We start from the raw sequence: 19,410 nt of genomic DNA on the forward strand, positions 1-19,410 counted from the left end.
TTGTTGTTATTTATTAAATCAGAATGCTAATTTCAGATGGAATGTTTTTGTCAACTCTATAAGAGAGAGTCAAATGTTTCAGAGCAATTTTACTGGGATACTTACTGAAAAATTAACAGGTGTGTATAGATATAGATAGATATATATGAGCAAGAGATAAAAATATTCTAAAATATTTTTTTCTTTGATCACAATGTTAAAGTTAGTAATTTAAACAGACATTTTAGGTAATTCAAACTAATACGCATAGTATTATTATTATATATTTGAGAATATCATTGTAGTATTTATCTTACCTCTACAAATAGGAACAGGGAAGTCCCATGATGCAGTATTCACAGAGTTAGCTATGCAAGTAAGCTGAGGATGGCCATCCAAAATATATCCAGTTACACAGCTGTATCGGATTTTGTCCCCAATATCAAATCTTGTACCGTACAAGATACCCTTTGGTGGAATTCCTGGATTGCCACAGGAGCTACTCTGTAATTCTAGAGAATAAATATTTATTATTACTTACAATATTTTTATAAATCAATACTGTGTTGTGCTGAAAAATAAAGAAAATGTAAATTAGCGCAACTTTGGGTAGATAATGTATTTTAATGAATATTTTTCAACTCTTAACATTGAAAAACCTTTTCTTGGTCTATTGAGCATTTGCATATATGTCCACAAATACAAAGCAGAATGTGATTATATGAAAATAAGCACAAAGTTTTCCTTAAACCCCAGCTATAGGCAAGCTCATATATTTTTCTTAATCACTAGCAAAGAATTGCTTACATAGGAAGAACAAACAAAGGAACTTGATGTTTTCATGACTCTTAAGTTGTACAAATGCAGAATAGTAAACAAAGCTGTAATACAGATTTGGAGAATGTCAAATCTAAATCAACCAAATTTCAAAGAAAGAAAAAAAAGTATTCAAGGGCAAACACTGGGAGTTTTTAACAAATCAGCATGATAAGAAAAATGTTAAATGATTTATTAGGTTTTAGATAATGAGACAAAAGTGATGAAATATTGTTGGTAACTGATTTCTAAGCAAAGTATTGGTTAATTTAAATGTATGTAATACCATAGGTCTGTGTTACTTCTGTTCTGATTCAGGGATTTAAATTACTGAGAGTCAAAAATGAGTCACAGTTTTGTCACTGAGCAGATATATTAGAGTTCAGGTGGTGCTCGCACTTCAACTGTATATTCTTTTGGCTGTTGTGTGAACTGCTTAACTACAACATTGCACATGCCCATTGTTACTGAAGACCTTTAGTTAATAGACGTAAAAAGATAGATTTTGCAAAAAGTGTGAGTGAAATAATTACCTGGCCTGTGTTCTTCAAAATTTGTGCCAAGTTGTAAATCCTAAGCATTAGGATTTAAAATCCTAATGCTTAAAAGGAAGAGGCAAATCAGGTAAACCTGTACTTGGATGCATTGTAAATTTCCCTAATCCACCAAAGAAAGGAAACAAGACAACAGCAGTTGGTTATATATGTATTATCTTACTTCCTTTCCTGTGTTCTATGTAACTAAACTGTTCCTCTGCATCCCCGATGTGCTCAGGAGTATGTGTAAATGCACATACATATATATATGGATTTAAATATAATATGAAAAAAAAAAAAAACAAAACAAACAGAACAAAAAACTAGAACTGTAACAGTTCATTTTGATTAAAGAAAAAAAGCAGAAGTGTTTATCAAAATAAGCGGTATGGCTCATAAGATGTATTACATTGTCCAACTTCTCTGCCAAGAACTACCAAGAAATATGATATATTATTATATTTCTGATACCAGACATGAAAATAACTATAAAACAGCTGTTAAAAGGAGTAACCCAGTACAACCATATATGTCTCTGTATGCTATAAATGTCTCTATAAAATTGCTATATATACGTGTATACAAATACCAAGACTTGCAGTAGCAATCATGTTTTCATGTGAATATGAACATAGGAACACTTAAATATGCACATTAGCTATGGTGCTGCTATTATTGTCATTGCTTTCTTTCTCTAACATAATAACATAATAAACTGTATAGAGATGGATTTGATTCTTATTACCTTGCATAAGGATACAACACAGAAGTAAGAAGATAGTGACCTGTCTCATCATGGTCTCTTTAAGGCTCGCCTAAATGTTCTTATTATTGCTTTATCAAGCTGTGTGTTCTGTCCTTAAGATATCTCTTAAATCCTTAAAAAGTGTTTCCAAGGCCATTCAAGTTATTCAGTGTCATCACACAATTTCAAAATGAAGGTTAGAAAATCATCTGTTGATTTTTGGTTATCTTATAAAGTTGTATTTAATTAAGTTGAAAACTTCATCTGTACACAGTGTTTTTATTTTTATTTTTATTTTTTCTTCTCCAGGAAGACTAAATCTTTCTGTGTTCCTTAGTGGTATGTGAAAAGGCCACAAAAAGATACCCAGTCCTTCAAAATTAAGAATATAAAGACTAGTGTTGTCTTTAACAGTCACTGCCTAAAATTGCTTGCTTTACTCTTACTGTTCAAAAATTACCTAAAGAAGGCAGTGTATTTTTATACTGGGTTTATGCAACGAGCTTTTGGTAGTGGGGTGTTGCGTTAAGGGTATACCCAATTAGCTATTATAAGTCCGGTTGCATTTAGGGTACTGAACTATCATGATTATAGATTCAAAAATAATGTAGCACATTCTCACTCTAATCGCATTGCATGAACTACCATGGCCACATTTAAAGAGTTTGGTTGTGTTCAGTGAGAACTATCACAGACAGATTTAATGAGTAGTGCAATTTATTAAAGCAACAGGTACACAGATTTGTTGGATTGCTGGTGATAAATTCACTGTCTGCAAAACACATTCAAATACCAAGAGTATGAGTAACACAGCCTGCCTATAAATGTGTTAAAGGGCATAAACATGTTAAAGGGTATAAAGTCTCTATAGAGATTTCTAAGTTTCCATGGAGACACCTGTTATAATCAAGTGTTCAAATCTTATCCAAAGGTGTCCCTTAGTTTGCATTTAGTTTCTTGCTGCTATAGGTAGTAATAGGCAATAAATTCTATGAATATCTTATGCTGAGTCTGCTTTTTATGGTAACTGGTAAGTGATCTCCCTGTCTTTATTTCAACCTTTGAGCCATTTTCCATATTATTTTCTCACCCTTTTCCTTTGAGGAAGGGAAGTAAGAGTGTGGTTGTGGTAGAGTTTAGTTGTTGATCAGGGTGAAAACACCACAATTATTATGAAATGATATAATATCTTAAAGCACAAATTAAAAATCAACCTTCTTCTAAAATTAAACTCATTTTCCTGTTACATTACTATATGACTTGTTTTAAAAGAATAATGGGCCTTTTCCATTAACTTTTAATATTATTAAAGTAATTTAGGGAGTACGTCACTACTTCTAGCCCTTCAAGTCATTTTGTTCCTGATTCTAAATAATAAAGTAGATAATAAACTATACAATTTAAAACATATTGCTTCTATGAGTATTTTCACTTTGAACAATTACAAGTACATTCATTTAGAACATATACAAATGCATTAGTTTTCACCAAATAACTGTATTAGTCTTGTCTTTTTTGATAAGTAGAATCCATTTTCATTTCCATATTTCTGAAATCATTTCAATCCTTCCAATGGACCAAACTTCAAGAAATATAATTTGTAAAGACAGGTAATATGTAATTGTAGATCAAATTAGGACAAAAGCTTATGTTTGCTTGTTTTCCACACGCTTCCAGATAAGCATCAGAGATTTATTAAACATTAAAAGTAAGAGGTCTCCAGAAGCTTGGAAAAAATAAGGAGAGTTTATGTAAGTTATGTAAGAGTTTGTTTGTTTGTTTGTTTGTTTGTTTTAATAAAACAGAATTATTAACACAAAAGTTCTTAGTTTAGAAAATTGACATTTTGAGAAGAATACAGAATTTCCAACTGTCTCGTCTTAAATTCCACTATTTCATTATTCAAGAATTAGCAGGAATAAAGTCTAAATAAATAAATAAATATATCCTCTTTGTGTTCATTGCTCTTTAAAATTTAACTCACAATGAAATCTAATTTTGAAATAATACTCTTAGAATCTTGTTTAATTAGATATAAAAAATATAGTATGATAAACAGTAAATACCAAAGAGAAAAACTCATGCAAAACTACTTCATATAATTATCATTAATTTAATTTAAAAAGTGTATATTAATAAAGTAATTATGATCTACTTTTTATTTAAAAATAAATATTTTATCTATTAGAAAATTATACAAATATTCACATTCATCATGCAAGTATTAGAAATCCAAACAACTTTTCTTTTTGTTGGGACACACAACAACACTGAGAGGAAACCATGTTCACTAGGCATTGCATTTAATTTAGTCCCTTATCACAAATCTGCACATTGTGGGACAAACAAAATCTCATTTACATTGAACTAAAAAAGAATTGGGTTTGCAATTTTTAATAGATACTTTACAACTGTAAGGTACATCTGGATACAGAAGATGTATTCATTTATTTACACCTTTCAAGACTCTGTTTTCATTTAAGGCAACACAGTATATTAAAAATAAGATGCCTACGAGACTGGAAATACTGTAATACTGTTGTATACAGATAGCCTTTCAAAAAGCAATGCATATATATTTTCTTACAAGAGAGAACAGTACTGTATGGAAGTGTCAAGACCAATTTCAAAAGCGTGACATGTAGTTTGTATGTGGGTGTAATGAGTACTATACATCCCAACATACCCAAATACTGGGAAAGAAGACACATTTATAGCAATATGAAGTAGATTGAAATTCAGTTGCCCAAAATTCAATTATATCAGACCTTCTAATGTTTTGTTTGTTTGTTTGTTTGTTTTTAATGGTTTTCAAAAGATTATGTACACTAAAAAAGTAACTTAATAGTTTCTACCCCTGTTGCGAGGACATTTGTTGTCGACGGAAGGAAGACACAGACGCTCAATATGAGTGATCAGTGAACTTCGATTTATTGGATAGCTCAGTCGTCTTTTATCTAATTCAATATAATTAGCTCATACATATTGCAAAAGCTAAGCTCATGATTGGTTAGTGCATTTCTCTATTCTATCAGCTAGTTTCCCACCGAAATAACACAGTTAGTACTTTCCCAGACCACCAATAGATATCATGTTCTTGTACCTGAAACCTCCCTAAAACCTCCCAGAACTTACGTTCCTTCCCAGGCCGCATTTACGTATTTTCTCAGACTTATTTACGTACTTTCTCAGGCTCATTTGAGCCGTGTTCGATACTTTGTTAGCTCGCGGCCTCCTAGCTGTGCAATATTCACATGGCCTACTTCACTTAGCCATTCCTCCACATACCCCATAATATATTTTCTTTCTCAAAATTTATATTTTGCTTATTTTATTATTTATTTATTTATTTATTTATTTTGTTCTCATTCACATTGGTCTGAACATATGTATAATTGTCCTCTAACTATAGATCTTAATGGGACTAGAAGAATTCACTGATCCATATAGAATTAATATTGTCTTCCCAGGTATAAATTGAAAAATACATATACATACCCAGCCAACTTGAATTTACAGACTGAGGGAAGCCCCAAGGAAAGGAAAAAATAGAGTGGGTAATGTTAGTACAATGAAGGAAAACATGAAAAAGAAAAGATCAATATCAGCCAGTCATATGCTACTTCTTGAGATCAGCAATCATATTTGTACTGGGTCTGGCTGGAATGTTAACTTTCCCGGCAGCAGCCCATTCAGTGCCGTACTCTGTACTTGTAGCTGGAACAGCAGTGTTATCACACCAGTGTTGTGTCTACTGCTGAGCAGCAGTGGCACAGCATTGGGCCTTTCTCTAACCCTCCTAGGGGGTGGGCAAAAAGTGAGGAGAGAAACATCACTAGGGCAGCTGACCTAAACCAATCAAAGGGATATTCCATACCATGTGGTGTCACACTCAGCAATAAAAGGTGGAAACAGGAAGAAGAGGGGAGGGGGTGGGCTCTCGTTGAGAAGATGTCGGTCCTCCTCTCGAACACCGGCTGCGTGCGTTGAGGCCTTGCTTCAAGGACGTGGTCAATCATCGCTCATTTGTGGGAAGTAGAGAGTAATTTCTTTCCTCTGCACTTCCATATAGCTTTCATTTATTTTGTTTGTTTGTTTTCCTCCCTTTTTCCCCTTTTCCCTTTTACTTCCCCTTAGTTAAATTGTTTAGTTCATGGTAGTCTTTATTTAATTATTATAATTATTTCCCTTTAATTAAATTATCCTTATCTCAACCCGTGAGTTGTTCTTTGCTTTACTTCTCCCCCTCCTCATCTAAAGGAGGGGGAGTGAGAGAGCAGTTGTGGGGTTTAGTTGCCCAGCACGGTAAAACCACCACAGTCCGTTTTGGCGCCCAACGTGGGGCTCGAAGGGTTGAGATAACAATAGAATTGATTAAACGCATACAACTAACACACTTGCTTGCTAGTAACCATGTACATTGTCCTGTTAATAATAGCTTTGTTCATATGTCATGCAATCCGTGTCATATTCTCCTTTCTCCTATATATCCGATCTGACAAAGTGCTACAATCTGTGTTCACTTTTTTTAATTCGCTGTGCTGCCAAGCACTGACCTTGGGTTTAATCTGGAATTCAGGCTCTGCGCTGTTATCATTTGGGTCCCATGGAATCTATCTTTCAGAGAATATTCAGAACTACACTGCCTTCCTTTTCTCATCTGGACACCAGTTTATTAATAATATCAGGAATGGTACCTTTCCCTTCTTTCACAGTGGGCTAATTACAACAGTTTGGGAGTATTTTGAAGATCCATCTGTAACCCATCTATTGCTATTTCTAATTCTGAATAACAGGTGTCATTTTCTCTCTAAGATTAGTCGATTGTTTAGAAAACTTATTTGGGAATCTGTCCCGAAACAGTCTTGTGGTGAGTGGCACGGTGTGTGGGATGATGTTAGCAGATACCTGTCACGAGTGTCTCCTCCAATAGTTTTGAACTTCACCCCTGAGCAAGTGCTAAATCCTAAAAACTTGGTAGAATGTTTGAGAGTTGTATGTCCTGACCCTGATAATGCCGGAGAACAACAGCTTGCAGCATTGTGCTGGGTCCTGGTTTATTCCTATCAAACACTGTTTAACATCATCCAGCAATTTGAAGAGCGGGAGGAAGTCTCTGAATCTGATGACCAAGTAACACACGCTGTGGCTGACCCAGAGGACCAACCAACTATGGTATCAGTCGCCCCCATAGTCAAGTCAAAACAATGGAAACGGAGGTCAGCTCGTTTAGTAAGGGAAGAAGGCTCTCCTAAGAAGGAGGGAGAAGGGGAATTGGCAGGCACCTCTAAAGCAGAGCCATCACAAAAACAACAGGAAGACGAGACGGAAATCATAAAGGAATCAGAAATCACTCGATCCTTATCCCTGAGTGAGATGCGAGAAATACGAAAGGATTATGGTCGACGCCCAGGTGAACACATCCTCACTTGGCTGCTCTGATGCTGGGATGCTGGGGCCAGTAGCCTACAATTAGAAGGCAATGAAGTCAAGCAGCTGGGATCCCTCTCTAGAGAAAGGGTAATCGACAAAGTAATCGGGAGAGGAGCACAGGCCCTCAGCCTCTGGAGACGACTCCTGGCAGCTATCAAAGAAAGATATCCCCATAAGGAAGATATTGTATATCACATAGGCAAGTGGACCACTGTGGATAAAGGTCTCCAGCATCTGCGGGAATTAGCTGTGCGGGAGATGATTTATAGTGATTTGGACAATGCCCAGACACCTCAAGACCCCGATGAAGTCCAGTGCACAACATGCATGTGGCGTAAATTTGTGCGGAGTGCACCATCAGCACATGCCAGTACCCTGGCAGCAATTCGCTGGGACGAGGGGATGGGACCAACAATGTATGATGTCTCCTGCCAGCTTCAACAATATGAAGACAATCTCTCTGCTCCGCTACAGTCCTGTGTCTCAGCTGTGGAGAAACTGTCTAAAGGACTTGACAAGCTCGTGGAACAAGTATATTCCCCCTCATTTAGACAGAGTGATACTTCAGCCACTAAGAATCAGCATTCGCCTGCTCAAGAGAGAGAGTACCCAAGACGTACACCACGTGGCACCTTGTGGTTTTATCTGCGTGACCATGGGGAAGATATGAGGAAATGGGATGGTGTACCTACTTCAACCCTAGCTGCTCGGGTACGTGAACTGAAAGGAAATACAGCAGCAAGAAGAAGGGCTCCTAAGAGAAATGCTGCTCCAGTTTCTATTGGGCAGTACCCCAGAGGCAGTAGAAGAGCTGATGTTATTCTTGACCATGATGAAGGGACCTCTACCTCTCATTTGCCAGAATTTGTGCATTTGCAAGAATTAAGTGGCAGACGCTCCAGCCAGGACTAGAGGGGCCCTGCCTCTGGCCAGGTAGAGGAGAGGGATAACCGGATTTATTGGACTGTGTGGATCCGATGGCCTGGCACATCAGAACCACAAGAATACAAAGCTTTAGTGGACACTGGCGCACAATGTACCTTAATGCCATCAGGCTACCAAGGGACAGAACTCACCTGTATCTCTGGAGTGACAGGGGGATCCCAACAACTATCTGTACTGGAAGCTGAAGTGAGTCTAACTGGGAATGAGTGGCAAAAGCATCCCCTTGTGACTGGCCCAGAGGCTCCGTGTATCCTTGGCATAGACTATCTCAAGAGAGGGTACTTCAAGGATCCAAAAGGATACCAGTGGGCTTTTGGCATAGCCGCTTTGAGCACAGAGAAGATTAGGCAGCTGTCTACCCTGCCTGGCCTTTCAGAAGACCCTTCTGTTGTAGGATTGCTGAAGGTTGAAGAACAACAGGTACCAATTGCTACTACAACGGTGCACCAACGGCAATATCGCACCAACCGAGACTCCCTGATTCCCATCCATGAGTTGGTTCACCGACTGGAGAGTCAGGGAGTAATCAGCAAGACTCGCTCACCCTTTAATAGTCCTATATGGCCAGTACAAAAGTCTAATGGCGAGTGGAGGCTAACAGTGGACTATCGAGGCCTGAATGAAGTCACGCCACCACTGAGTGCTGCAGTGCCGGACATGCTAGAACTTCAGTACGAACTAGAGTCAAAGGCAGCCAAGGGGTACACCACAATTGATATTGCTAATGCATTTTTCTCCATCCCTTTGGCAGCAGCATGCAGGCCGCAGTTTGCCTTCACTTGGAGGGGCATCCAATACACTTGGAATCGGCTGCCCCAGGGGTGGAAACACAGCCCTACTATTTGCCATGGACTGATCCAGTCTGCACTGGAGCAAGGGGGAGCTCCTGAGCACCTTCAGTACATTGACGACATCCTCGTGTGGGGCAACACAGCAGAAGAAGTTTTTGAGAAAGGGAAGAAAATAATCCAAATTCTCCTGAAAGCTGGTTTTGCCATTAAAAAGAGCAAGGTCAAGGGGCCTACACAGGAAATCCAGTTCTTGGGGGTAAAATGGCAGGATGGACGTCGCCATATTCCAATGGATGTGATCAATAAAATAACAGCAATGTCTCCACCAACTAGCAAAAAGGAAACACAAGCTTTCCTAGGCCTCGTGGGATTCTGGAGAATGCATGTGCCAGGCTATAGTCAGCTTGTGAGTCCTCTATATCGAGTGACTCGAAAGAGAAACTATTTTGAGTGGGGCCCTGAGCAACAACAGGCATTTGAACAAATCAAACAAGAAATAGCTCGTGCAGTAGCCCTTGGGCCTGTCCGTACTGGACCAGCTGTGCAAAATATACTGTACACTGCAGCTGGGGAGCATGGGCTCACCTGGAGCCTTTGGCAGAAAACCCCAGAAGAAACTCGAGGTCGACCTCTGGGCTTCTGGAGTCGGGGCTATCGAGGATCAGAAGCCAATTACACCCCAACTGAAAAAGAAATACTCACAGCATATGAGGGTGTTCGAGCTGCTTCAGAAGTTGTGGGTACAGAGGCACAGCTCCTCTTGGCACCGCGACTACCTGTGTTACATTGGATGTTCAAAGAGAAAATTCCCACTACACACCATGCAACTGATGCTACATGGAGTAAGTGGATAGCGTTAATTACACAGCGGGCTCGAATGGGAAAACCCAATCGCCCAGGAATCCTGGAAGAGATTATGGACTGGCCGGAAGGCAGAGATTTCGGAGTGCCAACAGAAGAGGTAACCCGTGCTGAAGAGGCACCACCATACAATGAGTTGCCAGAAGACAGAAAGCAGTATGCGTTGTTTACTGACGGATCCTGCCGTGTGATAGGGAGCCATTGGAAATGGAAAGCTGCTGTGTGGAGTCCCATACGATGAGTTGTGGAAGCCATGGAAGGGGAAGGTGAGTCGAGTCAGTATGCAGAAGTAAAAGCCATACAACTAGCCCCAGATATCGCCGAAAGAGAAAATTGGCCAGTATTGTATCTTTATACTGACTCATGGATGGTGGCAAATGCTCTGTGGGGGTGGCTGCAGCAATGGAAAGAGAGCAACTGGCAGCGCAGAGGTAAACCTATCTGGGCTGCTACCCTGTGGCAAGATATTGCTGCCCGGGTAGAAAACCTGGATGTTAAAGTATGTCATGTAGATGCCCACATGCCCAAGAGTCGCGCTACTGAAGAACATCAGAACAACAAAGAAGTGGATCGAGCTTCGAAAATTGAAGTGGCTCAGGTGGACCTAGACTGGGAACGTAAGGGTGAGCTGTTTGTAGCTCGATGGGCCCATGAAACATAAGGACATCTGGGGAGGGATGCCACTTACAGATGGGCTCGTGATCGAGGGGTGGACTTGACCATTGAGGCCATCACACAGGTTACCCATGAGTGTGAGACCTGTGCTGCAATCAAGAAAGCCATGAAGGTAAAATCTCCCTGGAACAGGGGGAGATGGCTAGGGTTTCAATATGGTGAGGCCTGGCAAATTGACTATATCGGACCACTCCCAAAAACTCGCCAAGGCAAACGGTACATACTCACCATGGTAGAAGCAACTACTGGGTGGCTGGAAACATACTCTGTAAACCATGCCACAGCCCAAAACACTATCTTGGGCCTGGAAAGACAAGTATTGTGGCGTCATGGTACACCAGAGAGAATTGAGTCTGACAATGGGAGTCATTTCCGAAACAATCTTGTTACCTCCTGGGCAAAGAGGCATGGTATTGAGTGGGTGTACCACATCCCTTATCACCCACAAGCCTCTGGGAAGGTTGAGAGGTACAATGGACTGTTAAAGACTATGTTACGAGTATTAGGTGCTGGGACATGGAAACAATGGGACACAAATCTACCAGAGGCCACTTGGCTAGTTAACAATAGGGGGTCTGACAGCCGTGCTGGTGCTGCCGAAACAAAACCCCTACACACTGTGAAAGGAGCTAAAGTTCCCGTAGTGCATGTAGGAAGGTGGATGGGGAAGGCAGTGTGGGTTGCTCCTGCCTCGGGAAAAGGCAAACCCACTCGTGGGATTGTCTTCGCCCAAGGACCAGGGTATACCTGGTGGGTCATGCAAAAGAATGGGGATATCAAGTGTGTGCCTCAAGGAGATTTGACATTGAGAAAAAACTAATCTATAATCTAAGTTATATGTTGTAGGAAGATGCTGTAGGATCAACGACAGGTCAACTTTGCAAGGAGCTGGGCAGTGCAACAAGGACTTGAGCTAAGCTGGTGCTGGTGTCCAGACATCCAACTCCGCCTGCCTTGAGTGGCCACTTTGGCAGATGAAGACCTAATCATCAACAGTTCTTATGAACATTTTTCAAGAAAGACCTATGGAATGAAAAGATACACCTGCCTATTAATCCTGTCCTGTTAAATCCTTGTCCTATTAAAGGACAAGGGATAATGATGAGAATGCTTGTATGCTAAAGTATGGGGATCTGAGTGTGACACAAATGTTACGGAATAAGGGGTGGAGGTTGTACTGGGTCTGGCTGGAATGTTAACTTTCCCGGCAGCAGCCCATACAGTGCCGTACTCTGTACTTGTAGCTGGAACAGCAGTGTTATCACACCAGTGTTGTGTCTACTGCTGAGCAGCAGTGGCACAGCATTGGGCCTTTCTCTAACCCTCCTAGGGGGTGGGCAAAAAAGTGAGGAGAGAAACATCACTAGGGCAGCTGACCTAAACCAATCAAAGGGATATTCCATACCATGTGGTGTCACACTCAGCAATAAAAGGTGGAAACAGGAAGAAGAGGGGAGGGGGTGGGCTCTCGTTGAGAAGACGTCGGTCCTCCTCTCGAACACCGGCTGCGTGCGTTGAGGCCTTGCTTCAAGGACGTGGTCAATCATCGCTCATTTGTGGGAAGTAGAGAGTAATTTCTTTCCTCTGCACTTCCATATAGCTTTCATTTATTTTGTTTGTTTGTTTTCCTCCCTTTTTCCCCTTTTCCCTTTTACTTCCCCTTAGTTAAATTGTTTAGTTCATGGTAGTCTTTATTTAATTATTATAATTATTTCCCTTTAATTAAATTATCCTTATCTCAACCCGTGAGTTGTTCTTTGCTTTACTTCTCCCCCTCCTCATCCAAAGGAGGGGGAGTGAGAGTGCGGTTGTGGGGTTTAGCTGCCCAGCACGGTAAAACCACCACAATATTAAGAAAGCATTCTTAAAACATCCTGAATATAAGTGCAAGTCCACCAAAGTAAGTTGCTAGGAATTACCTATCCATTTATGCCTTTTAATCTTTCTACAAAACCATGATAGATTAATTTATGACACTCTTCAGATGACTGAGCTCTCATGAATAAATAGATGATTTGCATTCATTTATACCTTTTTGATTTGGTTTGTTTCGGCTTTTGACCTACAATAATATTATTTTCCCATAACTATTTAATCCCACCAAAATTTAGGGTGAATCATTATATTGTATTTGGCAAAAGTACTGAATATAAAATGTGCACATGAAATGTGACAGGAGATGCAGCAGTTCATGGCAGTGAGATACCACTCAGGAAAAAGTGAAAGGTATGTTGCACTAGAAGCTTGAGAACTTTTCTTCATCAACTAAAAAATGCTGCGTGGTCTATAGTATATCAGTTTTTGAGATTCAGTTAAAGCATGCTACAAACCACAAGAATTAAATAGTGCTGAAAAAATGATCTGATTGCAAATATATTAACAGAATACAAGCAATGATAAATTGCACTCAATCTGTCAATAATAGTACATATCATTATGAACATAAAACATCAGTATTCATTACACATATCACACACAGCATTTTCCTTATAACATTCATGCAAAGGATATGGCAGATAAAGGTATTTTTATGTGCCTTCATTTCACTCTCTTCTCATTTTTATAGTAACCAAGCTCTTCATATTTTAATGTGTAGTTTATGAATTCCCACAACATTTGTATTTCACCAGTTGCATCCTGTATCCCAAAGAAGTCTCACTTCTATACCATATGCTACTAAGTAAATTAGTAACAAAGATGATGCATAGATTAGGCAACTGAAATTAATTTAAGCATTAGTAGAAATCTATGCGCTCTACTGGGATTATCACAATCCATCCAGATTTCTATATGTTTTTGAGGTACTTTTTTATTAATAGTAGTAAAAAGCAAAAAGCAAGCAAGCAAGCAAGCAAGCAAGCAAGCAAGAAAGAAAGAAAGAAAGAAAAAGAAAGAAAGAAAGAAAGAAAGAAAGAGAACAGTCTTCCAGAGCTGCTGTGCAGATCTTCAGGGATAACCAAACAGTCTGTTCTGCCTGTTTCTACAAGTGAAGCCTACTGCTAATATTTATGTTATTTATGTTGGTGCTTTTTGAACCCATTGACAACATTCACCAAGCCAACAGCAAAGATTTCATGCATGCTATTGTAGGTTTGTTTGCTTGGTTTGTGTTTTTGGTGGTTTTTGTTTATGTTTTCTTCAATTAATAGATACCTACATGGCACTTTAACTATATAAATATTCATGGATCAAAGACTGAAGAAAAAGATATTATTAATAAATGCTCTGTAAGATCTTACATGAGCAATAAAGATGTATAAAAACAGAGTAAATGGGAAAAAAATCCTCTCCTCCAAAAACCAAGTTTCTTCTGTGTTGTAATTAAAAAATAAAACTGATTATTCCTTGATTTCAACAGATTGTTCACCTGAAGATACAAGTTCAGAATGAGTAGTTACCATTCTGAAATTCACTGTTGTTTACAGCAGTAATAGAATTGACTAACAACCAAAACTTCCCTGAATTTCGTTCTTTTTTGTTTTTAATATTGGTCAAAGAGAAGCGACTGTCACATTCTTCTATCTATCTATACATAGGTAGGTAAGAGGAAATCTGAGAAAGATTTCTTCTTTGCCTATAGGAAAACAAGCAAAAAAAAAAATTATGTATATATAAAATATATTTATAAAATACATATATTGCTCCTGTTCTCAATTGCTCTTCACTGATAGACAAATATCTTTGCAAATAGTAACCTGACTGAGGGTCTCTACTGTTCACTGAAGATAACACAGTGAAAAAACATTGCATAGTTTCTTACTTATTTTTAAATGAATGGCATATTTTTACGTTTTTCTTCTCTTTGAAATTACCTTCCTGGAAAAAAAAAAATAAAAAAAATGGCAGAGGAACTTGATTTACCTGAAATACATTTACTGATTAGTATAGGAGTGTCTTTTAAAACTCCTGAGGGAACTTTAAAGGTAGATTTTGATGATACCAAGTCTGATTTTGGTGATAACTAAGTTGAAACAACCATTGCATTTGACTTATCTGCAAGCAACACATGAATGTTTCTATTTATAGCATTAAAACTATATTTTAGTTTTCTAAGAACATGTCGCTTTAAGCATTAAGTAAATTAGAACTGCATTCATGTAATGTTTCTACAAGTAAAAGAACAAGAACAGCAAAAACAAACAACAACAACAAAGTCTAGGTTATGTGCAGGAAACAAGTGACAACTGCAGTACAGTAGTAACATTGATAATTGTGAGCATGACAAATGCAATGCAAGAAATGGTCCAGGGTTTGCTGTACATTCCCTTTGCATGCAATAGGGAACGTGTGTTCTGAACACACGTTTAAATCAGTTGAAGAAACGGAACAGCACTAGAGAGCTGACAGAGCACAGAGAAAGACAATGGCAGTCAATAATTGTATCATATCAGGGCATAATCCAACACTAAGTGAAATCAACAGAAAATAATGACTGTAAACTTCAGTAGGCATGGATTAAATCTGACATCTTGACAGCAAACACACTTCAGAGGTGTTACCTTAAGAGAATGACAAACAAGTAAATACTGCATATTTAGCTCATACAGAGGTACAGCTTTAAAAGTATTAGCCACCCTTATTTCCCAGATAGAATGGAATCTGGTCAAGGACATCAAGGGCAACTTCTAAAAATACCTCAATGACAAAAGGAAGACTAGGGAAAATATGGGCCTGCTCCTGAAGGAAACAGGAGATCTGATTACCAGGAATAGTAAAAAGGTCAAGGTACTGAATGCCTTCTTTGACTCAGTCTTTACCAGCAATACTAGCCTTCAGGAATCCCAGATCCCTTAGGCCAGACTGAAAGGCTGGAACAAAGATGGTCCCTTTGTTGGAAGAAGAAGTCAGGGAATAGTTGAGCAAACAGGGCATTAGCAAGTCCCTGGGTTCGGGGTGGAGTGGCTGACTCACTGGAGGGCTGTGCAGCCATTCAGAGGGACCTGGACCATCTGGAGAGGTGGGCTGACAAAAATCTCATTACATTCAAGAAGAAGAAGGAGTTCAGTGTCCTGTACATGGGGAGGAACAGCCCCAGGAACCACTATTTCCAGCCTCCCAGCTGGAAAACAGCTCTGAAGAAAAGAACCTAGAAGTACTGGTGGACACCAAATTGAATGCGAGCCAGCAATGTGCCAAATTCTTGGATGCATTAGGAAAAGTATCACCAGCAGGTCAAGAGAGGTGATCCTTGCCCCCTGTTCAGCATTGATGAGGCTGTGCCTGGAGTACTGTGTGTGGTTCTGGCACCCCCAGTATAAGAGAGACATGGACATGGAAAGAATCTAACAGAAAGCTATCAATTATCAAGATTAGCATTTTACTGTACCAGTGATGGAGCATTGGTAAAGGTTTCCCAAAGAGGGTGTAGAGTCTCCCTCCTTGGAAATCTTCAAAAGCCATCTGGATGTGGTCCTGGGCAACCTACTCTAGGTTGGTTGAGTACAAGGGTTGGACCAGAAGACCTTCAGAGGGCTCTTCCTACCATTGTCATTCTCTGATTCCCTGTATAAAGATTGTTTCGTATTTGGTATATTAAAGCATTATCTGTAATAAATTCCTGTACAGCTGCTGAGTTCACCATTTAAACCCCAATTATGGCTGGCAGGTAAGGTCACATATTGGAGTGAGGAAAACCATTGGAGACTACAGGAAGTTTGGAACAGGAGTAGAATTGTTGGTGATGATAGCACATGACAGAGCTTGCTCCATCCACACTACTCTGAAAATATGCAACGTAATCAGCATAGTGCCAAGACTGAGGAATGATATCTGCCACATATAGTGTTTTTTTTTTCAGTTTCCCAAGTTGATGAAGCCCACACAGATGCATCCTGCCTGCAAATAATAGCTGTGATAAATCCATATATCCACAATTGTTCTATTTAGACTACAGTGTTCTAAGTACTTTTTTTTTTTTTTTTTTTTTTTTTGGCATTGCTGTATTGTGTAGGCAACTAGGAAGAGGCTGTTGTAATTACAGAGCAAAGACTAGTTCAGAGTCCAGGACAATCTGAAATCAAAATTCATCCTAAAACTTAAACCATATTGCTATTCTTTCTGTAATATGTAGTAATACATATTTCTTACTATGCCTTGTAGAGAAAGAATATCATCCAAAATCTGAATAGTTATGGCAAGAAATATGTAATAACATTATTTATGTTTATACCCCTGTTCCATCAATACCTCATCATATTTCCTTTTATGCTAGTTCCTTTATACATGCTGCATTGTTCCTCATTGACAACACATACCTGGAGAATTTACAGTAACCAAAGATAAGAGAAGCTAACTGAATTTAGGAAAATGCAATTTACCCATTGAAGGAAGATGTCATAACATAAAAAAGTTGTGTGGAATCATATATACAGTGTCTCCACACAAATTTCATGAGCAAAAAAAAAAATAGATACATATGTCAAATAGACAAATATGTTAAATAAGTTTTATTACTTTCATATATTTGATGTACTGTTATATCTAGACTCTTGTTGAAATTAGGGTTTTATTTTGCAAGGCACAGCATAATTATTAGGGAGATTAATAACTTTCTACTCAAGATTACAGGAATATTGAAAGAATGGAACAGAATGAAATAAAACATTATTATTTATTTATTTATTTTTTGGTGGAAAAGTAGTGAGAACTCCTAAGGATATTTAGGAAGGCCACTTGAGCAATGACAGTCTTTGCTAATTAGTGAATTGACTTTTAAACTGTTAAAAAGGCTAATTTGAAATATTTATTGCTTAAATGATGATAAACTAGAGATTGGTTATTCTTAGAAAGAAAGTATGCACTATTATTTCCAGCTTTCTGTTGTCAAAGTTCATCTGAGCAGACCAGTCTGATGATACATATATATGTGCAAGTGTAGTGGGTTTACGTGGCAAGGTTTTGGTAGCAGGGGGCCATAGGGGTGGTTTCTGCGAGAAGGATCTAGAAGCTGCCCCATATTTGGTAAGGGCACCATTGTTTTCCAGAGCTGAGCCAATAAGTGATGTTGTTTTGTGCCTCTGTGAGAGCATATTTAAGACAGGGAAAAATACGCTGCGCCACACAGCAGCCGGGAGAGTGAAGGGAGTGAGGAACAGCCTTGCAGGCGCCAAGGTCAGTGAAGAAGGAGGGGGAGAGGTGCTCCAGGCGCTGGAGCAGAAGTCCCCTGCGGCCTGTGGTGAGGACCATGGTGAAGCAGGATGTCCCCCTGCAGCCCATGAAGTACCACGGTGGAGCAGGGTTCCATGCTGCAGCCCGTGAAGGAGACCACGGTGGAGCAGGTGGCCCTGCACCGATGGAGGCTGCCGCCTGTGGAAGACCCCTTCCGGAGCAGATTCTGGGCTGGACCTGTAGCCCGTGGAGAGGAGACCACGCAGGAGCAGGTGACCTGGCAGGAGCTGCTGTCCGTGGGGGAGCCAGGTTGGAGCAGTTTCTTCCTGAGGGATGGACCCCGTGGTACGGACCCATATCTGGAGCAGCTCTGGAAGAGCTGCTGCCTGTGGGAAGCCCACGCCGGATCAGTTCATCAAGGACTGTAGACTGACCATAACCCCCATTCCCCTGTTCCCCTGCGCCGCTCGGGGGGAGGAGGTGGAAGAGGGTGGATGTGGGGGGAAGGTGCTTTTGGTTTCTTTCCTTTGTTTCTCACTTCTCTAGCTTGTTAGTAATAAGCAATAAATCTTACTATCTCCCTATGCCGAGTCTGTTTTGCCCGTTACAATAATTACTGCATGATTTTCTCATCCTTATCTCAACCTTTGAGCCCTTTTCACATATTTTCTTCCCATTCCTCTTTGAGGAGGGGGAGTGAGAGAGCGGCTGTGGTGGAGCTCAGCTGCCCACTTGAGCGGAACCACGACAGCAACGCTAATCAACCATGTCTCATGTCTGACTTATTAGACAAAGTTTCACCACCACAGGTCTTTTCAACATACTGTATTTTAATATTGAAGGAAGAGATCTTCTGACATATTGAAATTATTAACTTGCTTTATATATATATTGTTATATTCCCTGTAAAGTGGATCACTCAAGGTTTAAAAATGGAATTAAATTATAAGATGTGGATACGAGGTGTGTTGTAGACACATTATTAGATTGTGGCACAAAATGTGCACATAGAAAATTAGGAGTTTTCCCCCTCTTAAAAGGATCTAACTAAATGAGAACTGGGTAGTATGTGGCACCTGAAACATTCAGAGCCATTATACGACTGTGGAGAGTGACAAACATTTCCTTCAGTATATGTCACTAATACCATAGCAGCTCTGTGAATTACTGACATAGGACCAGCTCTGCATCATGGCTGACTGACAATGCTGCTCAACCGGTAGATAGGGTTTCTAGTTAGGCAGTGCCTTTGTGTAGTCAAGACTAGATTGCTGCAATTACTTTTCTGAATGTCCTGATCATATCTTTCTAATAGCACATCTTTTTTAGAAAACACAAACTTCTTGTCTCTATGTGTGCCACAGGTGTCAGCATATCAGATGAAATTTAAAACCCTTAACACAAATTCATGAAGACTTCAAGCTGCACAAGCACAGCTTTCAAACTATGTATGATACAGCTATTATGATATAGCTTATTCAGTTAGCCACATTTTACTGTATCACATAGCTGTCATTGATAT

The 19,410-nt window shown here is 39.5% G+C and overlaps 1 protein-coding gene across 5 annotated transcripts in view; it reads right to left on the minus strand.

Moving 5' to 3' along the window:
- CSMD3 (CUB and Sushi multiple domains 3) overlaps positions 1 to 19,410 on the minus strand; it is a 684,493-nt gene that overhangs the window by 515,972 nt on the left and 149,111 nt on the right. For all 5 annotated transcript variants that reach the window (XM_084509891.1, XM_084509890.1, XM_084509889.1 and 2 more), the window contains exon 4: positions 297 to 491. In XM_084509891.1, coding sequence (XP_084366017.1) covers positions 297 to 491 — 195 coding nt within the window. The remainder of the gene's footprint in view (positions 1 to 296; positions 492 to 19,410) is intronic.

Source organism: Aythya ferina (assembly GCF_964211825.1).
Source record: "Aythya ferina genome assembly, chromosome: 2".
Taxonomy (NCBI): Eukaryota; Metazoa; Chordata; class Aves; order Anseriformes; family Anatidae; genus Aythya; species Aythya ferina.